Consider the following 27,983-nt stretch of genomic DNA (forward strand, 5'->3'; position numbering starts at 1 on the left):
GGGTGTGTGAGGGCCGCGTTACGGTGGCCGGGCGGGGACAAGGCGCGGGGGAGGCGAAGCGAGGCGGGGAGCGGCGGGAGCGGTCGGGAAGATGCTGGAGACGACGGCGGCGGTGGCGGCCGAGCCGGAGCTGGACCCTGAGGACTTGGTTCATTTCTCGGTGGGCGATTTGCCCAGCCGCGGCTACGGCGTGATGGGCGAGATCCGGCGGCAGGGCAAGCTCTGCGATGTGACCCTCAAGGTGCGGCCCGGCCCGGTCCCGGGGGGAGGGGGGGAGGCTGAGGGACCCCCCGATCCCTGAGGGGATGGTGGGGGACCCTCCGGTCCCTTTGCCTGGGAGAAGGAGGCAGCTGGGGTCCCCTCGGGTGCCTTTGGTGAGGGGACAAGGCAGGGAGGTGAGGGTCCCTTTGGGGTGGGGGGGACTGAGGGGCCCCTTTGGTGGGGGATAAGGGAGGAGCTGAGGGCCCCCCCAGCCCCTTTGCTGGGGAGAAGGGGGAGCTGAGGGTCCCCCCTCCCCATGGTTTTTGGCAGCGGAGAAGGGCAGTGTTGAGACACACACACACAGCCCCCTCAGTGGGGTGTAAGGGGGTGTTGGGCCTCCCCAGCCCTGGGGGGGGGGGGTGTGTGTCTGTGAGGGTCCCTTGGGGGTGAGGGGGGTGCCGAGCACCTCCAGGCCAGGGTGGGTGCAGGGATGTGCCGGTGACACCCCGATGCTGTGCCTTAGCCCGGGGAATGGGGTGGGAGATGGAGCCTCCGTCTCCCTTGGGACCGTCGTGGGTTTTCCAGCTGCCAGGCAGGGTGATTCAATAAAATGTCTTGTTTTGGGAGAAAATGGGGCACCCCAGGCCTCCCTGCCACATTTCAGTGCTGGTCCTGGCACTGAGGAGTGGTTTGGGAGGTGACACTGTGGATGGGGTTGGTGCAGGTTTATGCACCAACCTCTGCTCCAACCCATGGGATAAGAGTCCTTTTCCCTAGGAAACCTCTATCTTTTAAGAACATCCACTTTCTTACATCAAAGAAATAATCTATAACCTTGGTAAATCCTCAGGATTGTGTGCCTGGCTCTGGGGGCTGGGCTGGAAGGGCTTTGAGAGTGGCCCGTGGCCAGCGCTGGGCAGGAGATGCCGGAGTCCTTCAGACCGGGAGCTCACGGGCAGAGGAGTTTGTCGTGGGGTAGGTGCGACATGCAACTCTTAGGATCGGTTGAGTCATTCCAGAATTAACACTGAAGTTTAATTAAACGTGAAGGTGTTTCCCAGCCTACTCATGCTGAAACTTTTCACCTACCTCCCGCTGCCGAAGAGGGAGCTGGCAAGCGTTGTGCTTGTTGTGGAGACCGCAGGACGCGTGATTGGGGTGCACCCCTGGGCTATGCAGGGCTGCTTCATCCCTGTAGATCAGCTCTAGCCTCCCAGAAAGAAGGACTGCTTCACAGGGTGAAATGCTCTTTGTGAAGAGCATGGCTGTGCTCTGATCCTCTTTGGCGGAGGTTGTACCTTCTAAGACATGGAATTTCAGATAGTCTGCAACGTAACCTGGGGGAATTCTGTGACAAAAGTGGTTTGTGATGGAGAGCACAGTTTTATTAGAATTAAATTTTGTATTATTGAGGTGGCTTCGTGTTGCAGAAGAAGGTTCTCAGGTCCTGTGAGTCCCACAGCTCTGGAATCATGATAGTGAACCAGCTGTGGGTCCTGTTGCTGGAGTTGGGCTGCTCTGCACAGTCTGGAGGGAGACAATAGTGACGAGGTATATGACCCTGGCCTTATCTCAAATAAGTGCCTGACCATTGTTCTGCAAAACTCTTCTGAATAAGTTTCCATCCCTGTAGATTTACCACAGCAAAGTGCTTTTTACATCTTGCTTATCTCTTTTTGTACATCTTCTGTGGCAGAGTGGGAAAACTTTTAAAGTCTTGAGGGCTGAAGCAGCTCTCCAGTCCAGCCGTCAGAATGAGTGCCCTGACGATGCTGGGCAGCTTTATGGATGAGGGTACCATGTTGGCCCTGCTATATTTTTTCCTTTTATCATTTTCTCTTCTAGGGACTGTTGCTATCTGGGAGACTGGAGAGCCTTTCATCCCTACAAAGGTTGAAAATATATTAAGAAAGATGTCTCTGTCATTCTTATAATGAGTCTTAACTTTCTGCACTGCCTGGTTAATTCTTTATTATACTGAAGAGAGATCCCAGCAACGACCAATTCATTTGGCAGAGGGCTGACAGTGTGTTTCCGTGTTAGTTCAAACAGTCCGGCTTTCCCTTGTAGACACGCAGCCTCAGTATCCAAAGTGCTTCGTTCTTTGATTCCTCTTGTTGTATTGAGTCACCATGTCAAAATATCCCACCTCTTTGCCGCTTCTGCCTCTTGACATCAGATTTCTCGGTGCCCGTGTGTCCTGTGGCGATAGAATTAATGCAGCCTGCTGAATCCATGCCAAGCATTTCCTCCCTGTTGTTCGGTACAGGGTGTCTTCTCTAGCTGCTGAATGTTTAAGAAGTAATTTTTCTTAGCTGGACTTTGGAGGTGGCTTTGAATCAGTTAGCCACCTTGAACACAGCTGACGCAAAACGTGCTCTTCCCTGACCTTGCTCAGGAACACTTTCTGCATGCATTGATGAAGTTGTAAATCCAGTGCCATGCAGAAGAAGCCTGCGAAATGAGTTGTTTAGCAGGGATTGCATTTGAATACTTCTTACCCAAAATGAAGTTAGCAAAAGCACCAAGAAGCAGTGAAAGTCCATACCTGAAGGAAACCATAGTGGGTCCTGATGTGTGTCACATCACTGAAGTGAGTTTGTTGCCCTTTTTTTCAATCCTAGTGCTTTTAGGCTGTCACATCTATAAAGAGAAAAAGCTGCCAAACACCACTTTGGGCCAGAAGTTGGATTCCTCCTGATGTGACCAGCATTCAGGCTCATGGCTGAAACAGGAGCAAGCAGCGTTGTTGCAGCACAGTTCAGGTTTTTAGTGGCCTCTTTACCGATATCGTCGTTGGGGTCAACGGCTGTAAATGATTCTCCTGGCCCACAGAAATGTCTGCTGTACAAACAGGCCTAAAATTGTTAGGAAGTGTTGGTACTCTCGTTTGTTTGTTTTAATTATTCCCCTCGTAAAGCCAGGCAAGCATTCATTCAGTAAATAGGAGGGGCAGAATATGTTCTCCTTTCTCAGAAACTGTCTTGCTGCAGTTCACGCTGCTCTGCGGGAGACGGTGCTGCCTCAGCAGCGTACAGCAGCTGGGTTTAGATGCGATTAAAAGTAAGAAGTGCTGATTTGACTGGCTCCCTTGGAGCTCCGATTATTCAAACTCAGCTTAGGGAAATCTGTCACTGCTTCTCCTGATTGCCCATGTGAAAACAAAGTTTCACGGGGCAGTAAGTGAGCTGCATGTCTTTCCAGCAGCTTGGGATGTGTTTATCGAGAGCCAAAGCTCCTTTCCTGCATGGATGGTCGAGCCTACAGATTTGAAAAGTCCTTTTCTATTCCTGTCTCTTAAATAGCTGCAGGTCAGAGCTTCTCTTGAAGATGTTCCATCACAGGCATCTGTCCTTTCAATCTCCCTTTAGAGACTCTGAAGTGTTTACTTAAAGAATAATTTTAGGATGATTTGGTAGAAACAAATATGAATAAACTGGAGGGAGGAGGGTAGCAAGGAGGCACACCTTATTCTGTGGTTAGTTCATTTTCCTTTGGTGAAAGTAGGATTTTTGCTTACTAAAGCCAAATTTCTGCTACTGCTTTCTTCTCTCCGGATTGCTAGGTTGTGTCTCAGTGTGGCCTTGTCTGGTTAAAAAAAAAAACCAACAACAAAACCTGTTTGCCAGTTTAACCTGACCAGTTTTCAGTTTTGGACTATACACTTCGAGGTGTGATAGTAGACCCTGAAATCAGGGCGTCCTGCAAAACCAGCAGAGAAGCAGCTGTTCTCCATGCACTTCTCCATACCCAGCATCTGGGACCAAACTGGGGTTTCCAGTGATGGACTGAAGTTTGAATTGTCCAGATTCCTCAGGCTTGAAATGGCAAAATGGGCTGTGAATGGCAAAATTTATATACATGCGAGGGATGGGTTCAAATTTAATGATCTTAGCATCTCTGGCTATGAAGCAGAACCTGCTGTAGGGAGATCTCCTCTGGGTGCCACCTACTATGGGTCAGATGTTTTTGCAGTTATTGACAGCTGGGTTTTTCAGATTAAATCAGTGAGGTTTGATTTCTGCGTCCACCTGTTTTCCCCCAGAAACTGGATATAAAGCCTTTTCTTTCAGGCTGTCTTCATGTTAGGAGACTTTTGGGTTGTTTTCTGGCTTCTTTGTGTGCAGTGCTGTCATGCTCCAGTCCAGGCACTACTCCGCTTCTCCCTGGAGCTCTTTCTTCCCAAGAGCATTCCACCCTTAGCATCGCTTTCTGTCTAAAAATGAGCTAGGATTCTTCAGTTATTTCTACTATCAGCACTGCCATTAATTTTACCTTATTGGTAGAAATTCATTAGCTTCTTACTAAGCTCACTGGATGAGAAAAGCTCTGCATTAAAGATTTGGGCCCTCATTGCTTTGGTTTCCTGTGCACAATAGCACAGCAGAACCCTTCCCACTTATTTTACAGTGGATTTGCAGTCTTTTTTTTCTATGTGTCTGTGTTCTCAAAGCATTTTAGAGCTCACAAATAAATGCCGCAAAAATGTGGAAAATGTCAGTTCACTGACGAGTGCAGGTATTTGGGGGGGTTATTCCCTGATCTGGAGATCCTGATCTGCTTTTTAATTGTAGAAAAGAAGCTACTCCGTGTTTGTGTTCTTCCTGAGCATTGTGTTTTGAAGACAAATATCCTTTTGAGGTGAAAGCTGCTTGGGTAGCTTTGTTTTCTGGATTTTGCATCTCTGCTTTAGGCCAAGGTACAAGTGCTCTCTGGGGACACATCAGCAGCTTGCTGAAAGCCTGTGGACTGCACTGCTCCATAAAACAGGGAAGCAATACTCGTCCTATTTCTTCATTGATAAATTTGGGGGTTTTATAGCTCCTGCTTGCAGCAGTCAGAGCCAGAGAACCGAGTACCAGGCTGGCACCTCCAGCAATCTTGGCTAAACCTCGGTCAAAAGAGAGAAGGTTTGTGCCTTTCTAAATCCTCAAAGAGCGAAGTTAATGTGAGCTCTTCTTATTGTTGCTGCTCCTTGTTTGGTTTTGAATCGCTCAAATGCCATATTTCCATGACTAACTCCAAGACTAATTAGAAAAGTCTCTTTAAAAAATAATGCAAGCCTGGCAAGTTAAAATACTTCCAAGCTGTGGAGAGGTTATATTATTTGTTTCATGCACAATCCGAATTGGACTGACAGGTGATAGTCCTGTTGGCTTTTCTCCCCTTCTAATCACAGTTTTTCCAAAGCAGACTGTTAACTTGAAACCCCCCAGACTCAGGCAGATGAACCCGAGAGAGCTGCTGCTGCCAAGCAGACGCAGAGGTGGAGGAGCCTCCCTTTGTCTCGCCGTGGCAGATAAGTGGAATTCCAGACAGCTTAGGCTGTGTGCGTAATTTCAGCAAGGTCCTTGAAAACCCTGTGCCTGGCTGCTCTGCAGATGTGTGAGCATGTTTGTGAGATCCTTAAGGAGAATGAGCTTGGTGGGAGAGGGAATATCTTTTTATTTGAGGGGCCGATGGATTTAAAAACCATAATCTGTTATGCACGTGAGACCTTTAGGTTAAGGACCTTATTTAAATCTTGTCATACAGCAGCAGCGAGCTACTTTGGATTATGATTGGACTTGGTTTTTCACCAGAGGTCTCAGCTAGCGTCACTGCTGTTCCCCTTATGTAAAAGACGAGTATTTTTAGTGCTTTATGAAGACATTAAACCTGAAGCGTTAGCAGAAACCACACATTTCTGCACTAAGCTTTTTACTCTGTTTCTTTGAGCATGGCAAAAAGGCCTTACTGTCTGACTTCCAAACCCGCTTGCACTGGTTTTTATTTGCTTTCCTTAAAGCAAAAGTTGTCCCACAGTTTCAGATGGGCTTCAGCAACCTGGGTATTTAACCTGGTGCCTGGCAGGGGCACTGGCAGGTATTTCTTGCCCAGTTAGGAGCAGGAGGTGATTCCCCAGGATGCTTCCTTTCCCCTGTTCCTATGGGAATTGGAGGGACTGGGGTCCAGCAAAGCTGTTCAGCTCCTCTGAGCTGGAAGTGAATTATCTCGGAACATGTGTTTATTGTACATGCAAAAGGGATGTCTTTTCTGGTTCAAAGCAATTAGTTACCATTATACCAGCAGGGCTCTAGTTAGCCTAGACCAGAAGGATGCCTGACTTAATGGCATCAGTCTCTTGGTTTTGCACATGCTGAGTTTGATCAAAACTCTTTCATGTCTCATCCAGCTACTATTTGGGTGGGAAGGGGTGGGTGGGGAGGAAGGGTATTTATTTCAATGCCTGAATTTTGATACAAGATTTCTTAAACTTTGCTGTTCCATTATCTTCTGCCTAGCAAAACTTTGCTACGATGGCTTGGACACTAACTTAATTTCTCCTATGGCCTCTCTGTGACTTGAATGCCAATGTCATGTCAGGAAAGATGGGGGGGGGGGGTTGAGAAGATCCTTGCAGCAGAGAACTCGAGAGACTTCTCGGCTATGCAGGGTAATGATGTCGTGAAAACAATAGATGCCTTTATTACACCTACAGCATTTTTCTATGGAGAAAGCTTCGTTGTACTCTGGAACTTGTTAACATTTTGTGGACGTGGGAGTGTAAGGGAGAGCATGTCTTTTATTACCCAGTTAGAGAACATGTTGAAAGGGAGTTCTGTGATATTTGTGGTCAGAAAGGATGCTTTGCAAGCAGCGGTTCTGTTCTTGTTTCTGGTAAACAGTATTTTTTTGCCTTACAAGAAAGGCACCTAAAATTACATATTGTAAAATAGCACACCCTTGCATAAAGGTGGAAATCTTCTGAAAGGTAAGGTGTTTTGCTCAGACTATGAAAGGGATGACAGTCCTACCTGAAGGGCTTATCCTCAAGCCTCTTCCCAGTGAGCTTACTGATGTGGAGTTCCTGGGGTATTTCTCTTTTTGGTGCTTGTATAAATAGCTAATTCTGGCTTGGTGATGTGCATATGATTAGGTTTGTGGTGATTTCATTTGTGCCTGGAGACTAGTCCTGAACTCCAGGTTCAGAAAGCAAAAGATAAATGCACTGATTTGTGTTTAACTCAACAGGAGCACCTGATTTCTCTAACATCGTGGGTATTGCCCCTAAACAGTCTATTCTTGCAAATGAGGGCTTTCACCTTCAGCCAAAAGCTGAAATCCTCAACCGAGACTGGTTTAGATGCACGTCCCATGATGACACAGAGCGAGGGAGTCCAAATACTGAGTGACATCCCAGCTTACAGACGTTTCTGGGCAGTTTGCCCCATGACACTAGGTAGGCAATAAAATCCTGCTGCCGGCAGGGAGCTGCCGCTGTTGGAGATGCCAGCTCTCTGGGTTGGTGGTATCCTGCCCTCTGGACACCTCAGTCCTGGGGTGTATGCAGCAGTATATGAATATAAAAATAAAATAAAAAGGAAGATCATTCATTTGAGACAACTCTTGAATACAGATGGAAAGGGCAGCCAGTTCCAAAGGCTGCATGGCCAAGTATGAGCTGCTCTGTAGAATCAAAACAGGAACTGAGCAGTCCATCCCTGCCAGCCACACTTAGTGAGGACAAAAATGGTTTTTTTTGCAACCAGACAAAGATTTTTCTGTATTTTTTTTATGTTCTGCTGGCACCTCTGGAATTAGTGGGCAGGGCTGTGATGGATTTTGAGCAAGGGGAAACTTGTCAATGGTAGCATGGAATGATATAAAAAATAGCATGAGCTCTTTTTCACTTTCTTGTTAGACTTATGTGACTGTGGCATGAGTCCATCAGGCATAGGAAAGCATATATATTTGGTCATAAGAAAGGGAGATCATTTGGCTGTGGGGATAGGGGGCACTTTTTGGAACAGAAGACGCAAGGATGAATTGAGGGGACATGTACTGTGTGCTCATCCTCAGAAGTATTTTTAATTTCTACAGGAAAAACAGGTATTGTCCTTCGCCTGCAGCAAGAAATTCAGTTGTTCCTTCCGGACTTGCCGTTAAGCACTGATGGTATGAACATAATGATAGCTTCTAGACCAGAGATCCCAATTTATAAATCTCCCTGAGGGCCCTCTATCATTACAGGAGCAAGTTTTCAAAAAAAAAAAAAAAAAAAAAAGGAACCGCAAGTTTTGTCTTGTCCGGTACCAGGAAATAGTTTCCGTTCAGCTGGTGGCAATCACAGTGTGGATCAGCTCTTTGCTGATACAGCTCCGTGGATCTCACTGCTGACCGGGGCCAGTCCCGGTCCTTCCCCTTCCCCTGCTACAACAGCAGAAAATTATTCCCTGGTTTTCTACAGCTTATTTCTGTTTTATTTCCCTGAACAGCGAGGTCAGGGGAGCGTTAGCACCAGTGCAAGGGAAGCAGTTGTGAACTACATGGCTCCATCTGCACTGTCCAGCTGTACTCCATGCATAGAAGGGGACCGAGCTGGGCAGGAGGTCCAGCCCTGCGTGGGGAGCTGAGGTTTCTCCCTGCAGGTAACCAAAATGAACTCCAGTTAGTTCAAACCCTGCCTTACCTGTGCAGGGTATCCATGGTGCAGTTATTCTGTTAAATGGGGCATTCCCCAAGGTGAAACCCTTTCCTTAACGAAGGGTGAGTACCGCACCAGGGGAACAATCCTGTCCCTTGGAGTTGCTGAGCGGCTTGGAGCCAGAAGGGTGGTGCTACCCAGACACAAGGTATTTCATCCCTGTGATGATACAGCTCTCATTAACCTGGCAGGAATCTTGCTGAATGACTATAAAAGATTGCTTTTGCAATAACCAGGCATATTATTTATAATAAGGTCATTTGGTGACAGCCCATTGTGGGGTGAGATCACGGTGATGCATCCCTGAAACTGGAGCACAGTGGAAAGCTTCGGTTCTGCACAGACTGTTGGACAGTGCTAAAATCTGTTGTATTTGGACTTGGAGCCTAAAGCATCTCTTGTGCTTTGATCCCTTTCTGCCTTTCCTAGGGAGAAATGCAGGCAGTGGAGATGCAGTTTAATATATGCATCCGTCAGAGAGGCAAGGTCAAAAAAAACCACCAAACAGGCTCATGCTGTGAGCAGCACGCAGAAGTCTGGAGCTGCACCGCTGAACTCCTGGGAAGAATAAGGGCAGGTTATTGCAGATGGTATTTGTCTGGTTCAGCGGTGACATTACTGGTGGCTGTCTGCATGCCCTGGTCCTTCATCACTGCCCAGAGTGACAGCACGATGGCACGTGGAGAAATGCAGCACTGGCAAAGGATATGGGAAGCGCCGATTGACCTTGTGCTTGACAGAGAGGGAGAGGGAATTGTGAGCTGTGCTGATGAGCTCTTCAAGGGTTGGGAAATCCTGGGGCACAGCTGACTGGATAAATCCCAGCGACTGAAATCATGGCGTAGATGGCTACCCAACACACAGATCCATTTTAAAACTAAATCTATTTTAAAAATTAATTTCAAGCTAGTGTTGCTTTTGTACTTTACAGTTATTTTCTGAAACAGAGGGCTTTTTCTCATTGTTGGGTAACACTGTAGGCTTGTTTGTTTTGAGTAAATAGAGCCTTGCTGTTGAAATTGGTATTAGCTTTAGTTATAAGGTTAACTTTGGTTATAACTAGAGGATCGCTGTATGCATTTGAAGTTATCATTTTTATAGGTGCCTATTCAATTTTACTACTACTTTTTATTTTTAAAGAGGTGAAATGACATTTGAATAGCCGTGATTTTTGGCAACTTGTGTTTGGGTGGAAATGAAATTAAACAAAAATGTTTTTCTTGCACACTCAACCACATTCTGCACTGCCTGAATGGGAGTGCTCTTCCAAACACGTCTTGTAGTTAAGAGATAAATTAAACCAAAGTAAGTATTGCAGTTGGACTGACTTCCTTCCAGGCACCACAACGTCTTTCAAAATTTTAGAGATATGAGGCCTTGTTCTTTCATCTTGTTTCAAGCCAGAGAAACATCGAAAGCAAAAATGGGGCTTTCCTGTGTTTTGGGACATTTGAGACACCTGGGAAGGGGTTTCCCTGCAGAAGCTGGGTACTCCAGACCAGCTCCTGGTCAGTGACTCCCAGCACTGCAGTTCTCTGCCCTGTAGTTGAAAACATTTCCAGAAAAAAAAAAAAAAAAAAAAATTTGAAGAATTGCATCTTGCATGAAAGAAAATAGCCTGGAGTTTTTAATCAGCCCTTTGCTCTTGACCAAGGAACAGATCTGTCTTGTGCTGCAGGCTTCATCTATGGGCGTGTATCTCTTGCTTTAGCAGCAGTGTCTGTCCCCCAGCTCCGAAACGATGCTGGTAACACTTCGACCTTGCTCCGCATGTGGCAGCAAGGAGCTGGGGAAGTAACAAGGACAGGCCAGGTCCCGCCGCCATGCTACCAGAGTCCTCCTGCAGCTTCTGCCAGGTCTGTGCCAGACATCCCAGGCTGGCATGCACTGCACGAGAGATACAGCGTTAAGGTATGTCAATAATGAGACCTGTTTTGTTAGCTTCGCTGGTGTTTATTCCTCCCGTCAGTGGGCTGGGTCAGGAGCAGCTGCTGCAGGCACGGCTGATGGAGTGGCTTCATCCACAGGGTAGGAATGGGCCGGGAAGCGCCAGAGCTTGCCGAGCAGGTCCAGTGTTTCTGAGCCTCGGGGCTGGAACGTGGACAGGCTGAGCAGCGAGTTAGTCATCGCGGTCAACCAGGTTGCGGCTGGTCATACATAAACCTTTCCCCAGAGAGAAGTCCCAAACAAAGAGCTTTAGCACCCAAGTCTCCTTATTTACCCATCTTAATCCTGTACCTCTTTTGCTTCTCTCATGAGCAGCACCTTGGTCACTGGCTTACATGGAGACACGAACAGAAGCAAAGTTGTTCATGTGCGCACGTGCTCGACCTGGCGGTTAGCCATGCGGAGTGAGGAAATTAAAACCCCACAGCCGTGGACACAGTGAGGTTTTGTCAGCTTTCAGGGGTGCACAGGTTCTTGAATCGCTTCCTTCCTCTTATGGGCTTTTCTCATTAAACTTGGTGTATTTTATAAGTATTTTTAAACCTCTTGCGTTAGAGAGGCCAGGCCAGAGTTTGCACTCGCTTACAAGAGGCTGTGTAAAGCCAGGGTGGGGAACCCTGCTCCGCAAATGTTAGTTACTTAAACAGGGCTAGCACTTGTGGCCTTGAGCTCAGTCCCCTCTTTGACCGTGGGCTCCTTTGTGAGTCCTAGCAGTCTCGACTCCTTTTGCCAGATATGCCCCATCCTACTGTGTGCCCACAAGGAAGCTGATGATGATTTTGCACGTTGAGGGAGCACGGGCTGTTCCCATACTGTGGTCCAGCACTTGCTGCTGTAGCACCAGTTGAGCTGTTGTCTTAAGTTCCATGCTTGTCCTTACCAGCTTGCTGCTATAAAAGATCCATCCTCTTGCTTTGATTACCTTATTTGTTTCTGCTTCTTTCCTCTCTCTCTCTTGGAACATCATCTTAGCCCTGATCTGCCAAGCAAGCCCTCTTATTCCTGCCTCTATCACCACCACAGTCTGGCTCCTGCTTGGCTGTCTTAGGTACTCGTCTCCTTCTGCTCAATGCTGGCACAGGAGGTGGAGGTAAAGCATGAGATAGATTAATGACTGAGGTAGCAGAGAGGGGAACACAGCGGCAGAGTATTTGCTGGTATTTGTGGCATAGCTGTCAAGTCTTAGAGCCTCTGGGATGTTTTACATGTGGATTTGGGTTAGTAGAAGAGATTGATACTGACCTTTACCCATCTTGAGCTAACAAGTCACTGTACAAGTATATATGTGAGGTTTTTTTTCCATGAGCTGTAATAGTCCATACCATTTCACTTGCTGCTCTTGATCTGGGCATTGGGAACCCTGCAAAATCCAGGACAGCGGGGTTTGTCCAGGCACAGTGAACAGCATGGGCAGGGGTTCAGGCACACCTAAGCTGACCAGGACAGAGGCTCTCCAAAAGTAGTCCTGCCATTGCCAGGCTGGAGCAAGTCTTGGAAGCAGTTCGACTGGATGTTTGCAGCACTATTTTAAATTGGGAAGCTCAGGCAAAGCAGACTTGCCCCTGCACCTGAGCCACACAGTGCCGTGAGCTGACCACACGCTAAATGTTTGTGATTCCCAGTCGTCGTGCAGGCAGGCACGCACAGCGAGCAGCTGGGTGGTCAAGCTGGTTTTAAAAAAATCTTGTAACAGCATTTGTGGCAGTTGAGTATGCTTTTGTTTAAAAAGGAAAAAAAAAGAAATCCCGCTTGCTTATGCATCTTGCGTAGAGCCCAATTCCTCTCTTTTTTTCATGTGTCAGGGATTTTGCTCTCTAAACTCCCAGCAAGTTGTATTTACTGGGTGTGAGAGCTCTGGGCCTAGAAGGAGAGGCAAGGCACTGTTGGGAACCATGAAAACCCTGAATGCAAACAACATTTTTGTTAATAAGCTGCCTAGACATGAAAGGGTGATGAAGCTTTTTGTAGAGGAGTGCAGAGGAGAAGAGAAGGGCTTCTGGGATGACCTGGAGAATAGAGGACCTGCTGTGCCAGCTTGTTTGTCCCAGCAAAACAAAGCTCGAATGGGAAAATCTTGCTTAAGTGGGGAAAAAGGGCAGTTCTGCACAAGCTCAGATTGGCATAGGCTGGTGTGAGTCAGATTAGCCTGGAAATTAGGGAAAAAAAGCTCTGAACCAACAGAGAGAAGTAATTAGAGCAAAGACCTATGTAATTCAGAAGAAGTTAAAATATTGTATAGCGTCTGCAGGAGTCAGAAGTGGAATCAGAGATGCAGGAAACCCCTTCCAAGCCTCGCTCTGTATGGATCAGAAAGACTCTTCAGAGGATATAAATGTGAGCAGGTATAGCAGAGCTGGTGAAAGTGAACCTGCAGAGATTTAAAGAAGATGAGCCCATATGAGCCTCTAGGTTATAGTGAAGGTGAATGGCTCTGAGCGTAAGCTGAAGATACATGATGGGTGCCTGAGAAGAAAAGTGTGTGGGATTTAACCTGTAAGCTGGTCATCGGTTCAGAGGAAGAGCTAAGGAAAAGGAAACAGGCAGCCACATCACCCAGCTTTTAGTTCTGCAGAATAATTGTGGTCCAGAACTCGGGTTGAGCCTTCGCAGCTATGCTTAGGGTGTCCTGAGATCAGACGGGTGATGTGGGATCAATGAGTGCCAGCTGTTAGGGGCAGTGTGTTACCTGAAATGGGGCCATGGGTGAGCATTTTCTGCCCCAAGCAGCTGCTGGGGGAAGCAGACCTGGGTTTGAAACATGTGCATGCAGTTGAATACCAAATTGATTCATCTAAACGTGGTTCTGTGGAGCTGGTCGTTCTCTGTTAGCAGTCTGGAGACCACCCACTCTTGGGCTGTAATACTGCTTTGTCTTTACCTGGTTGACCACTCATGGAGGCTTACGAGGCTGGAAAACTGGATTCAAAAGTTTGAATTGAAAACACAGGCTGCTGTCCTGTTTGCAAATGGAAATTATCCAACTTTTGGCCCTCGGTTACTGCTGGGCTGGCAAAGCCATGCTACAGTGAATCATCTGGACTGTGCAGTTGGTGGTGGATGGAGCTGATCTTCCCTCCTTCCCTTTTTCTCTCTTTAGGTAGGGGACCATAAATTCAGTGCTCACCGGATCGTGCTGGCAGCTTCTATCCCGTATTTCCACGCCATGTTCACCAACGACATGATGGAGTGCAAGCAGGATGAGATTGTCATGCAGGGGATGGATCCCAGGTAGTGTTCCAAGGCACACAAGTGAGGATATCCTGAGGGACAGTGAGTGCTCTGCGGGCCTTGGCATTGTGTGTGCAAGGCTTGAAAGCCTACCCTCTGTGTGAATGGTGCTAGAAAAGGTTTTTCTTTTAGTAGTGTCCCCTCCTAGATTAATTGTTAATAAATTCTGCCCTTTCTCCCCCTTGTTTAGTGCACTTGAGGCTCTGATCAACTTTGCCTACAATGGTCACCTGGCAATAGATCAGCAGAATGTCCAGTCTCTGCTGATGGGGGCAAGTTTCCTTCAGCTGCAGAACATCAAAGACGCTTGCTGCACTTTCCTCAGAGAGAGGTAAGGGGTTGTCTTTCAGCTATGCTTAGTGCTCCCTAACAGCAGCAAGGTTTTATTCATCTGTGCCTGGCTTGGGAGGAAGTGGGATGTCTCCTGCCAGCATGATAAGGAGGTCTGCATCTCCCAAGACTCGCCATTCTCGTTGCCTATAAAAGGACTTATCTGGTTTATGAGATGCTACAGCTGGCACACAATAAAAGGCCTTGGCCAGCCATGGGAATGGGAATTAATAGCTAGAGCAAAACTGAGCGAACATTTCCCTTTTTCAGAGTTAGCTAGCTGGTTACCCATAACTATTGCGTGACTGCCTCTACCACTAACAAACCCATCCTTGCAGTAATTACGCTTTCTGCTGCTGCATGTGTAGGAGGGGAGGAACAAAGGGACTTAGCCAAGGAGCTGGACAGGAAGCTGTGGCAGAGCCTTAAATTGGTCCCAGGTTTTTCAATTCCCTTGCTGGTGTTTGGCTGTAAGATTGTTCCAGCAGCATGATCTGGAAGCAGAAAAGCTGGGCTGTTCTTTGGAAATGTACCACACGCATCTTCAGATTGTGCCAGGGAGTCTTACGTGTTGAATTCTCCCTCCCTTCCCCAGCTTGATTTCTCTGCAGCTGTTCTGTGTATTCCATGGTGTGATATTAAACATACCTTCCAAATAAATGGAACATCTTGGCGAGTTATTTTTCTTTACCTCTAAATAGAGGTATCCTAAAACCATGGGTTGGGGAGAAAAAATGTTTTTCCTCTGTGTTTAAGATGTCTCATTTTTCAGTCCCCTGTGCATCCTGACTTTCTGCAGTTTGTTTTAAATTAGGTTTTATAAGATTGCAGAGTATTCATTTTTCTTGCAAAAACATTTTATTTGAGGTACTGGATATGACACCAAGCTGGAAAGAGATGGGTTGCATTGGTATTTGAGTGTCTGCTAGCTTTAGATGGTTGTATCTGTATCTAGATTAAGCGAGGTGATTTGATTTCTGAGATTTAGCTGCCACAGTTCTCCCAAATCTACCAGGAGCAACTAGGTGTCCCAAGTCCTGGATTTGAGTGTGCAGCTGTCACTTTGGTTAATAACCAGAAAATTAGTGGACTCTGACCATCCTGAAGAGCTGCAACATGCACGCTGAGCTCTCATTCTTAAATGGAATTAAGATTTGGGATATTTTTAGGCCCCTGTGCACAGACAGGTCCATAATGCTGTAACCAAGCCCAGTGCAAGCCCTGAGAGTCATCCTTGTGTGTAAGTCCCCCCCATCAGTGCTACGTATTTGCTCTTGGCACAGCATAGAGCAGTAACTGAGGCTGCTTTCCCCGAAGTGGACACAAGCGATGTCACATCCTTATGTGCATCCGGACACCACTATCAACAGCTGGGCCTGGTTTTTGCAGACCATTAGACACTGACACCATCAGAGTCCAAGGTATATTCCCCATGTAGGTAGCATTTAATTTAGTATCTGATGATTAATGCCACAAAACACAACTATCAGCTCATGTTGAATGGTGACGTGCCTGTATCGGGCAGGGCCTCTTGTTTGGTCAGGAGTGTCCAGGACACTTAACTTTTTCTGTAGGGCATATGGTTGTGGAAAATACCATCTTCTCCAGCTTCTCCATGCCACTGAGCAGTTTTATGCAGCTGTTTGGCTGTTCTGGAGAGAGGCTTGGATCTGCAGAGGTACTTCTCACTGTCTAACTTCCAACTACAAAAGCATCTTTGGTGATAAAGCCTCCTTAATCACAGGAAATGGCTTTATGAAGCCGTAATAGATGCTGTTCTGTAGTACTTAGAAAACACATAAGATGAAGAACAGTGACTGATGGTTGGTATTTGCACAATGTGCTTCAATCCAGCTTTGTCCAATACTGGAGTTAGAAAAAAAAAAAAGGTGTTAGATTCACAGCCCAGGCACCCCAAGATGTGGGAGGGAGGGATTGCTGTGCAGAGCCTCTCGCTTCCCCTCAACTGACAGCCTGCAGCCTTCACGCAGAGCCAATTGAGTCTGTCCAGTGGCTCCTCAGGCAGGTCAGCGGGGAGAGTTTTAAGTTGTGGTTTCCATCCTCTGGCTCTGCTGTGGGTTCAGCTTCAGATCTCTATGTAGATAAGTTCATCAGTGAGCTGGAACCTGCCATTGTTGAAGAGGACACAGCTGTGGCTTTCACTGCATCACGTATCCTCTGAGGCTTGTATTGCTTCACTGAACCTGTTTGTAATTCTTTCTATCCTTTCATTAAACTGACATTACTTTTGCTCTCCTCTTCCCCTCTTTCCCAGGCTTCACCCAAAGAACTGTCTGGGAGTGCGGCAGTTTGCAGAGACGATGATGTGTGCGGTGCTTTATGATGCTGCCAACAGCTTCATTCATCAGCACTTCGTGGAGGTATCCATGTCTGAAGAGTTCCTGGCACTGCCTTTTGAAGATGTCCTGGAGCTCGTTTCTAGGGATGAGCTCAATGTGAAGTCTGAAGAGCAGGTGTGTACCTGGTATAGGTCTCGGCAGAGGCAGTTTTTCCTTTGGAGGGTTTTTTGGTTGCTTGAGAGTGGAATGGGATATGACCCTGTTCCTGGTCTGAATGAAGCTGAGATGTCCTGGCACAGTGCTAGGCAAAGCTATGATGACTCCCTGAGCCCCAGTTCTTGTCTGTGCTGCCAATGTTACCTTGCTCTGAGAAATGCCTGGTAGAGTTTCTCAGACCGTAGATTTAGCAAAACATTGTTTTAAGGTGTTTTGATTCATCGGTGGCAGAGGTGGAACCTGTTGGGTCCTGAGGACCTTCAGCTGTGCCCCTAACTGTCAGTAAGTTGCTGGTCCTAAGGAAGAGAGGCTGAGAGTATGGGCAGTGGCAGGGAGCCCTTCCTCACGGAGCTCATGTTCAAGTCCAAAGGAGTGCTACTGAGGTATAAAGAATTTGCTGTGAGTGCTGCAGCTTTTTATAACAAACATTCCACTGAGTTTGCCATCAAGAGGCTCCTTTAGACTGGCTTGTCCCTAGAAAAAAACAGAAAGCAGTGCTGAGCAACCTTTGGACGTTTCAACAGCCTTGAGAATCTATCGGTGCTGGGCTGACAGTCTGCAGGAGAAACAGAACCTGTCCTTGAGCCAGGAAATCTGTCCTGCTCTTTCTGAGGAGGTTACTAAGGAGATGACAAATGAAAAGCAGACCTACAGCTATCTCCATGTAGGGTAGGAGAGTGCTTTGATAATCAGGCTGTCTGAAATGCCGCTGAAATGGGGAGCAAGGGCAACCTGCTTCACATTCCAGCCACGTTGCTATATCGTACCACAAATTTGTCTCTTGCTGTTCTTCCCAAGTGGATCTTTTGTGGAGCAGGTAGGAGTCCAAAGAGTCTGTCCCTGGTGACATTTCCTCATGCCCTGGCATCTGCCAGCCCCCTCTTCAGAAATGGCAGTATTTTAGTACAGTGCAGTGTATCTGCTGATCGTAAAGCACCTTGTAGAGTGGAAGTAACTGGGGGGGGGGTGGTGGTGTTAAGCTCACCATGGTGCTGTTGAAGAGGTACTTTTGCCCTCAGGAGAGATGATATGAGAGACTCCGGATCTCCACTGTAAAAGAAGGACTTCATAATTTTGTTCCGATCAATAGTACTGCTGGACTTTTCTCCACCAACACAGGTTACAATAAAAGACCACCCAAAGTGAGCGTGTAATCTGGTTTAGAGGGCAGCTATCCTGCGAGGTGGTGGCTGTGACCACAGTGACCAGTTCTGCAGCTTCTGGGAGACTGCTGTGGGTTTGTGATCTCCCTGAGCTGAACCTGTAAACAGAGATGAGGCTGCAGTGTGTGATGTTGGTTTTGGAGTGCAACCCCTGATCAGTGTGACTGGTGGGGACACTGTGCTCAGTGGGAGCTCTGCCTTGGGGTACAGTGACAGGACTTGGATATAGTCATCTGGATGTAAGCGCAAGAGTGTAGGACAGCCCAGCCCAGGCTTTAACTATGAGAGTCCCATGAATCAAGGAGTACGTGTCTGCAACTAAACTAGTCACCAGGCTCCTTTTGTAATCTGGAGTCATCCAAACCAGGGCAGATGAACGGTGCTTTGAAGAGGTCTGCCTCTTCAGTGTCTGCGAAGGAAGCCTAGAGAGGCCAGCTCAGCTCTAGACATCTACTGTGTAGTTATCCAAAGTTAACTGATGGATGCCTCTCATCAAAACTGTCTTCTGGTTTTTCACAGAGCACGACCATTCTCTTTTCTTCTTCCCCAGTTTGCTGATTTTTGACACTACATAACCAAGGTTTTGCATTCTGTCCCACCTCCCCTAAGAAAATTCTGTTCCCCACTCCCTCGTCTCCCTGCAAATGTTCATACTAAACATATTGTCGCATGGGACAATAGGTCAGTATTATTGCAGACTAAGTCGGAGGCAGAGAAAGCAATGCCAAAGCCAATCCACCCGAGCATCGCGCGACAGGAGAGCCCTCTGGTGCGCTGTAGATCGTTGCCATTCTGTCGTGAAACCGTGTCATCTGAGACCAGGGGAAGATTGTTGTCAATATGTGGTTTCTTTTCCATTGGACAACTGGCAGCAATAGGAACGTGGAAAAAAAAAAAAAAAATCCCAAAACTCCAACTTCCCATGACTTTCTTCCGGCAGGTATTTGAAGCTGCATTAGCTTGGATACGATATGACCGAGACCAGAGAGAGTCGTTCCTACCCGAGCTCCTGTCCAAAATCCGCCTACCCCTTTGTCGACCTCAGTTTCTCACTGACCGTGTGCAACAAGATGACCTGGTCCGCTGCTGCCACAAATGCAGGTGAGACTTGGACATGCGGTTAGAAAATTACCCAGTGGATGGTGGCCCTCAGTGGGGTGCAGGTAGCAGGAATGTGGTTTAGCAGTCTTGGAGAATGAAATTCTCTCTTTGTGTGGACAGAGCACCTCACGTAGCAAAAAAACCAAAGCACCTTCCCCAGTTTTCATGTGACAGCAGGGCCACGTTGCCTTCTTTAAGTATTGGCCATGGGAGGGGGAAAGTCAGTTGCTTAAATCTTCATCTGACTTAAGACAGTCAGATTTCATCATATCAGCAAAGCTCTGTAATTATTTGGCTTTGATTTCAGGGATCTAGTCGATGAGGCAAAAGATTATCACCTCATGCCAGAGCGCCGGCCACACCTCCCAGCGTTCAAGACACGTCCTCGGTGCTGTACATCGATTGCAGGATTGATTTATGCTGTTGGAGGACTTAACTCAGCAGGTACCTTGCATATCTGCTCCCTGCAGTAGAGAGAGCTGGGTGGGATGATGGGATCATGAACTTCCCTCCTGTCAAGCGTTGAGCAGTTTCTCCTCCTCTGTGTAGCACTTTGACCCTTCCAGTGAAATGCTAAAGGTGGCTGTGCCCATAGTTTAACATCTTCCAGCTAGAAACTCTGTCTACATCAGGTTTATTTAGGACATTATTATTGCATATCTTAAAGAATCAGCATTTTGAGGGTGGTGTCCTTGCCGATAGCAATAAGAAAAACTTGGAAGTATCTAGGTGATGTTGTTGGGGTTGTGGGATCACACGTGCAGACACAATGCACTTGCATAAGCCTAGCCGCAGTGTAAAAAGGGGACAGAAAGTGTTCACAAAACTATCGGCTGGAGCCTCAACCAACCTCATTAACCTGGGATGTAGGATCTGAATAGCGGGTGTATGCTGGGCACTGCCTCATGGGCTTCACACCCCAGGCACACCGCAACACGGCTGATTTATCCTATAGAGAAGCCGTGTTCGCTGGAAGCAGCGACACCGACGGATGTGACATTGCAGGTCTCTGCTGCCCCTGTGAGGTTGTAAGAGGTCCCGCTTCCACAGCCAAGGACTTGTCAAGTCTTTTAGTACAGAGCATGGGCAAGCTCTGAAACACTACAATCCTTTTGCTTTGCAGAGTGCAGTTTATGTGAATTTTTCAGAGCAGGCTCTCATTAGAATAGAAATGTGGCTGGGAAATGCCTCTGACTTGACCCTGATGTGGGAGCAGGGAGGCTGGAGTAGGATATGTGAGAGCTCAGAATAGGACATGTGAGATCCTGGCCGTTTTCCCAGAGAAGAGCAGGCAAAGTCCCTGTGTCAGCCCCATCTTTGGTGTCAGAGCAGCGACCACTTATCCCTCGCATGCCTCTGCTACAGGCAAGCTTGCTAAAACAGTGTTTTATCAGATCTCCCTCTTTTAATTTGAGTAGCAAATTTTTATGCAGGTGACTCGCTGAATGTGGTGGAAGTCTTTGATCCCATTGCCAACCGCTGGGAGAAGTGCCAGCCGATGACGACAGCCCGGAGCCGAGTCGGGGTCGCAGTGGTGAACGGACTGCTCTATGCCATCGGCGGCTATGATGGTCAGCTGAGGCTGAGCACTGTGGAGGTTTACAACCCGGAGATGGATTCCTGGTCCAAAGTAGAAAGTATGAACAGCAAGCGAAGGTACGCTCAGCTCGCTCAGTGGGAAGGGGACCTTTGGAGCAGGAATGGGAAAAAAAAAAATGTGAGGTTGTAGGAAAGTTAGAGGTGTTGGGTGATGGTGGATGCCGAATGAGAATTTCATGTGTGGGGAAGGAACAAAAGAAAAAGGAGGAGTGGAGCAGTATGGAAGCAGATGGGATTTGCCTGGCCACGTTTGGGGCAGGCAAGTTGTGCTGATTCTGGGTACTGCTTGCTGGTAAGAGGGGAAAACTGTTCAGCAGCTCAACAAAGTTATACCTGTGCACACAGCATTGATTTACAAGGAAAGCCATTAAGACCTCGGTAAGTAAAAAGCAGCTGAGCAGCAGCATGGGCTCTAAACTAGAGAGATCTCTCCATTTTGGTGGCATCAAGGAGTGAAATCAAACTAAAAGAGAGTTTGAACTGGAGTCCCAAAGGAGGTGGTCAGAGCCCCATTTCTTCATGTTGTGATGCTAGATGGTGGGTGAAGCACTGGCAAGCACCATGTAGGAAACTCCTGTACTGCTAGGAGTCAAATAAACCCATTTTACCATCTCTGTGCAGTGCTGGCATCTTCTTTCCCTACCAGAAATCATAAGTGAATCGCAGCTAGGAAGGAGAGGAGTATTTTTATTGTCCAGGGTGAGGAGCTTACAGCTAAGCAGAAGGTGTTTGTGCTTGATGGACAGACCTGCACGCTTCCTGACTGGCCTAGGGGCCACTTTGTGGTTGGGTTTGGGAGCTTACCCTGCATTATTTTGAAAACCCACCTATTAAGTTGTATGGTCATCCTGTCCTCCCCACCATAACGTGGTGGCTGCTTCCATGTTTAAATATCTTCCTGGCATCCAGGGTTTCTGCTGCAGTTTCCTTTGCGCTCATGCCCTGTCACTAAGACTTGTTAAATTGTTCGCTTTTCTGCAAGCTTTGCAGCACTTCTTTACCATAATGCTTTGTTTGGCTTGGTTTTTTTGTGGTCTGAGATGTTGATCATTGGGAAGAGCACACTGCAAGCAGCTCAGTACATGAAATCCTGGGTACAAGGCTCCAATTTGTAGTGGAAAAGCTCATTTTTTTCTGTAGCAGTGAGGTTCCTGGGAGCTTTTCCCACACTGAGAGGCAGTTGCTCCTCCATGATTGGGTTGTTCTGCCTTGGGTGTTGAATGGGTGTTGGATGCTCTTGTGTGGAGGAAAATGACAGTTATTGTACAAACTGCTCGGCTCCAGCTGTAGTGCTGGGGTTTTATCGCTGAGGGTTGTGTTGCCAAGCTTTTATAAGAAGCTTTGATGCCTACATTTTCAAGGTGGGATTCTAGTGTCCTGTGTGAAGCATCCTGTTTGATAGCCTTTGTGAGCCAAATACATGGTTAACAACGTGTAATGACAGGGTCAGTGAGCACATTGGTTTAACGAGCTTTACATTTGACATCAACTAGTGCATCTCCTGAGGCTGTGCAGCGATGTCCCTCGCCAAAGTTATCTCTGACCAGCAGCAGTGGGCAGGTCCTTCATGGGAAGCCAGAATTGCTGGGATTTTGACCTATGATCTGGGTCAAAATTTCTCAGTGTGCTTTGATTTAGTTTCTTTGATCATAAAACTGGGGTGTGCTCATGCTGCAAGCATCTTTTGTGACCTGTGAGACCCAGTGCTCAGGTGGGATTGAGCGGTTGAGCAGCCTGGAGGTGAAGCCAGGGAAAGAGGAGGAGGTTTGGTGGGGCGAAGGAGGTGACGGCGGGCAGTGGGCAAGGCAGGCTGTGCAGATTTACTGTGTTATGGATGGTGTGGAAGCACCTACGGCCATCTCAGCAGGGTCCTGCTCTTCATTACAGTGCCATGGGAACAGTGGTGCTGGATGGCCAGATCTACGTATGTGGTGGATATGATGGAAACTCATCCCTCAACTCCGTGGAGTCCTATTCTCCAGAAACAAACAAGTAAGAGCTCTTCAGGCCCTACAGCTTATCCATCTGTTTGCTGCTAGGGTAGTGCCGTGCCGTGGCATCACTGGCCGTCTGGGCTGTAAAAGGAACTCAGTGAACGATGTGGGAAAGCCTTTGTACCCTGACAGCAGAGCAGCATCCCTCCTCACAAGAGTTTACCTGGATGCAAGTGAACAAAACCATGGTTTAAATAGGCGGTGAAAGGAGAATTACTGGAACCCAGTCCTAGAAAATCCGATAGAGTTGAAATAATCTATGGGCTGTGTGTGCGCCGTGCCTGCAGAACCCTTGCTAACCTCTCCCCTCTCCCGGCAAGGTGGACAGTGGTGACCCCCATGAGTTCCAACCGCAGCGCTGCTGGAGTCACCGTCTTCGAGGGCCGGATCTATGTATCGGGAGGGCACGACGGTCTCCAGATCTTCAACAGTGTAAGTCTGCGGGGTGTGGCTTTCTGCAAGCCTTGTGCAGAAATTAATCTACTGCAGGTAGCCAAAAGGTCAGGATGGGGCTAGGAAGGCTCTGTGCCCTTTCCCTGTGCACCCAAAGTGCCATAAGTGTTTGCACCACCAAATTGTGTCATTTCCAGGGCCACCGTTCTTGCTCAGGAAGAAATGAGCTAGCCAGGTACCCACTGGGAACTGGACTGGAAGTGCTGTTCTTGTTCCCCAGCACCAAAAGGATTGAGCTGCTGCGGTTTGTTGTCTCCCCGCTTCCTTCACTTTTAAAATCATTTTATCATTGCATCCCTGTACCTTTGAGCTGGGAAGTATCCCAGATGTCAGGCTTTTACCTTTGCTTTCTGTGCCTGTTTGATGGCTTCGGTTTCAGAAGCGGATTATCTCTGAAACAAGCTTTGCAGCAGGGGGAGTTGGTGGTACAAGGCCAGCTTGCCCTCTTCCACCTGCCCTGCATTTCAGTTTTCTGCCTGTTCTGTAAAGAAAAACCTGATGTGGAACAGAAAAGGCTCATTGAACCGCTCAGGAGCGAGAAGACGGGGAGCCGTATCTGAATTGGATCTGTTACCAATGCACCGCTCTCAGAAATTTATAATGAAGGGTTTGTTGGGAGCAGCAATAACTATTTCTGCCTTGCTCAGCAGATCAGGGGCAGGCTGTTGTCTGCAGCCTGGAGTACCCCAGAGCCAAGAACTACAAATCTGCTTGTCTAAGCACATTCCTGAGCGTGATGAGTTTGGAGCAGTGCTGGAGCCCCTGCAGAAGGGTTCCATCTATTGGTCTCCCTAAGAAATGCAAGGGATAAAAAATGGTGGTTGTCTGGGTTTTTTCTCTCCCTGAGGTGCCAGATAGCCCTTCTACAAACATACAGGGAGGAGATGCCAGCCTCTTCTGAAAGCGGCAGAGGTTACTGCACAGAGAAGGGGAAGAAACCCTACCCTTTGCCGCAGGGTGCGGGATGTAAGCTTGAACTGTATCAGGAGCGGTGGTCGTCCAACATGAGAAACTGGAGAGTTTGAACTGTTACAGCTGAAATCTGCTGCGTGGGGAGAGCAGGAAGTCTGACTTAAGGTTAGGGAACACTTAGGGGATCATTAAGGACAGCTTGGACATGCACCTCTTAGGTCTGACAGAGCTTTGGCTGGTTCTGCCTTGGGGCAGCAGTACAATCTCGTGTGCATGAGGAAAATCAACATACTGCAATCGAGATGCAATCCTGTGGCAGTTGAACTTTTAATTGAAGGGTGCTCAATCCTTTTGGTGCTGAGGCTCAGATGCCGGTACTGTGCAGAAGCTGATGAAAGCGGAGAGAGGTAGAGGGAGCATCTTCAAAGCTGCATTTGCTGTGGTCTCTGCAGCATATCAGGTGGGGAGAATGGTCTCTCCCCACGTTCACCTGCTTCAGCTCGCCAATGAGTTACTGGGCTGAGGTCAGAAGGAGTGGGGTGAAACACAATGGCTGGTGGGATCCAGGATGTGAGAAAAGCTTAATAACGATACAAAATACGAAGCTATGAAACCAAGAAACAAAACCCAAGTTCCCCAGTCGGCTTCCAGATGCGTGTTGAAACAGTCTGCGTGATCCGTGCCGCGTGGTAGGTCCTGAGCGAGGGTCCCCTAACGCTGTGTGCTCTCTGTGACTGCAGGTGGAGTACTACAACCATCACACGGCCACCTGGCACCCGGTCGCCAGCATGCTCAACAAGCGCTGCCGCCATGGAGCAGCCTCGCTGGGCAGCAAGATGTTCGTCTGTGGAGGCTACGATGGTTCGGGCTTCCTCAGTATCGCTGAAGTCTACAGCTCCATGGCGGATCAGTGGTACCTGATCGTCCCTATGAACACCCGGAGGAGCCGTGTCTCTCTCGTTGCAAACTGTGGCCGTCTCTACGCTGTGGGGGGTTACGACGGACAGTCCAACCTCAGCTCGGTGGAAATGTATGACCCGGAGACAAACCGCTGGACGTTCATGGCCCCGATGGTGTGTCACGAGGGAGGGGTTGGTGTGGGCTGCATACCCCTCCTGACCATCTGAGAAGAAAGCGTTTGGGGGGGCCATCTTTTCAACGACAATCCGGGGAGCGGTTCAAAGAGTGTTTCATGATGTGATAGCCGCAGAGGTGCATTTCCAGGTGCTCAAGTGTCATTCACACACACACACACACACAAAACTTGACAAAACAATCCCCACCCTTGGCATTTTGGGCTGAGGCTCCTGAAAGGTCGAACATGTTGAAACACGATGTGTCTACGTACTGATGGAGCAAGGACCTGCCTGCCTCCCTCCGCTACCCGTTAGCCTTTGCTAGGAGCTGTGGCTAAGCGAATCCTTCCTCTCGCCGTTGGTTTTCCAAATAGCCCTGTGGTCTGCTCTCGGCTGCACCTTTGGGAAGTGCCGTTGTAGGCTGGGGGAGGGGGGGCAAGTTTAATTGCAACATAAAAACGGCCACTTTAATGACTTTGAAAATACATTTGCGCCTTCCATCAGCAGCAAAGTGACCCTGATACCCTGAGGGCTGGGTCAGTGACGATGTTTGGGTGTCGTGGTTGCTTGCTGCTGGGCATGGGCAGCTCTCACCTGGCTTATTGAAATGGAAAAAACCCACCAGTGTTGGTTCCCGGACCACATCCAGGCGCTGCATTTTAAGGTTCTTCTTACACAAGACATCGCTGGCTTCTCGAAGCAGAGCTGTGCTTTCTTCAGCTCGATGGGGAAAACTTCTCCACAAGAGCCACATGATGGAGAAACTAGGAAGAGGAAAACTGGTCGGTTAAACCATTGAATCATTTTAGCAAGCTCTGGAGAAGGCTGAACGTAAATGATACTAAGCAACAGTCAGGATTTCAAAATGGGAAATAGGCCAAGGTGTTAATTATAAAGATGTCCCTTAAATTAAATATTGATCTATTTTCAAAGTCAATGTTTAAGAGGCAGCTGGAGCGGAGCATGGCCAGGATTTTTCAGGAAAGGCAAGAAAAATACGTCTCGAATTTGTCAGCTCTGGAAGCGCACCGCTGTGCTGATGCAGGGACTCCCTGTCCCTGGGGGTGGGAAGAAGGATGGCTGCCCAAGCGAGGCTGTTTTGGGCAGCACAGGCAGAGAAATCCCATGCAGGGATGTGGGGTGAGCATCCCTGCAAAGGGCTGGGGGAAAATGGCTCGTTGGCAGAGCCAGCGCAGCTGTGGCACGGGCAAGATCCGCACCTTTTGGTATTTTCTAGTTTGCTACACTGGGAAAGGTCTTTGCGGTTGGTTTTGGGCCGGGAAACTTTCTGTGACCGGGCTGAAGCAGCTGCCTGCCATGAAGCAGTACACAGGCAGTGCGGCAGCTCCCTGCCTGGGACGCCCTTGCCCGCATCGGCTCTTCAGCGCTTCTCTTGCATGAATTCGAACTGCCATCCCTCCGGGGCTCTCTTCCATGCCCGTGTCCTCCCCTGCCACGCTTCGGCAAAGCCATACCTCTTCACTGCTGTTGAAGCGGCCGGCGGGCAGGCACAGGCTGCTGCCACCCCTGCCTGCTCAGGCAGGAGGAACTTGACACTAATCCCGCCGGCAGCGACAAAGGGATGGGGATCTCACCCTTCGTCTTGCCCGATCCCAGTGTTTCAGGGGGCTTGGAGCCTGCCCTTCCTGTTCCCCACCTTGCACCGAGCCAGGGGGAGCTGGATGTTCACCCCAAACCCAGACCCCCACACTTGTTCATACCTGAATCCCAGCGTCGCTCGGGATTTTAACTTTGGGTGTATATGTGGATGTCTATATATTCAGGTACTATGTATATTTTAGGTATATATAATGAGCATATCTGACTATAAATGTGATTTGTCAGTATCTATCTATTTCCTCCGTGTATATGTATATCAGCTGCTGGGTTCACTGGAGGGGGAATTTATTTGGGGTTTCCATGCTGCTAAGACTCTTTAAAAAGGAAAAGAAAAAAAAACAACTAAAACACCCACGAACATTGGAATCAAAATGAAGTTGCTTTTCGGGCCGTGAATTGCAGAAATAACTGAGCTGGAGCTGCAGTGGGGTCTTTGCAGAAGGACCAGCCTCCGTCCCTTTGAAGGGAACGTCCATGCCCTATTTTTCCATCTCTCTGCCTGACTTCTCCCTGGCTCAAGTGCTGCTGGGGAGGAATCCTGCAGCTCACGCTCCCATGGCCTCGGACCTGCCTCTTATCTCCCACCCCGTAGTATCTTCTCTTCTCCAGGACATGTCCTTCTGATGGTCACCTTGCTCAGAGGAGGCTTTGATCAGCATGGGGCTGCTCTCCTGGCATGCCGTTGTCCCATCTTGTGTCCCTTCTCCCTCCCAGCTGGGGCTTCGTATCCGTAAGAATGTGAATATTGGATCAAATACACTTGCAAGAGCAGTGGCTCCAAGACCTGCTAAAGCTGGGGCTGTTGATGGCCCCCAGGCTCCCAAGCTGATCCTCAGCAGCACGGTGGTCCCAGGGGACTCGGATGTCCCCCAGCCACACTGCTGGAGCTCCCTGGGTTTCGTTCCCTGGGGATTTCTTTGCTTTTACTTTGTGGATGAACCAAAGAGAAAGGGGAGCACCTGGCCCTTCAGCAAGGCTGCAGCACCTCCATCTTCGGGCCCTAATCTGCTGGTGTCTGTAAGGTGACAGAAAAATAATGAATTTTGGGGAAACAAGCCCTGGTCACCCAGGGAGTGTAAGCTCCTGGGAGAGTGTGATCGGCTTCATGCAATGTTTGGTAGATCCTGTGTCCTCAAATTCAAGGAAAACCCCAAAATTTTGCAAAATGCATTAAAAGATCCTCATAGCATACCGGCACGTTTCTGTGTCCGCAAACCATGCTGCGCTCCCCACCCATTGCCCTCGCACCGGGGAAGTGCCCGGGGTTTTTGCTGCACTGCTTCTCCCCCCTGCGCACACCAACCCCTGTCCCCACCCCAAAAGGGCACTTTGACTGTCACTTAACCCTTTTTATATTAAAACCAAGAGAAATTCAT

General features: G+C 48.3%; 1 protein-coding gene across 2 annotated transcripts; it reads left to right on the top strand.

Moving 5' to 3' along the window:
* Positions 1–49: 49 nt before the first annotated feature.
* KLHL18 (kelch like family member 18) lies at positions 50–27,982 on the top strand. Of its 2 annotated transcripts, none has more exons than XM_049799273.1 (10): positions 50–241; positions 13,713–13,843; positions 14,034–14,174; positions 16,449–16,647; positions 18,793–18,953; positions 19,261–19,397; positions 20,372–20,609; positions 22,440–22,544; positions 22,867–22,978; positions 24,652–27,982. In XM_049799273.1, the coding sequence occupies exons 1-10, from the start codon at positions 92–94 to the stop codon at positions 25,036–25,038; spliced, it is 1,761 nt and encodes a 586-aa protein (XP_049655230.1). In that variant the 5' UTR covers positions 50–91; the 3' UTR covers positions 25,039–27,982. The 2 variants fall into 2 exon arrangements, with proteins under 2 accessions (XP_049655230.1, XP_049655231.1); XM_049799274.1 differs by having other exon boundaries at positions 20,387–20,609.
* Position 27,983: the final 1 nt, after the last annotated feature.

The sequence above is a fragment of the Accipiter gentilis genome, chromosome 4 (assembly GCF_929443795.1).
Source record: "Accipiter gentilis chromosome 4, bAccGen1.1, whole genome shotgun sequence".
In the NCBI taxonomy this organism is placed as follows: domain Eukaryota; kingdom Metazoa; phylum Chordata; class Aves; order Accipitriformes; family Accipitridae; genus Astur; species Astur gentilis.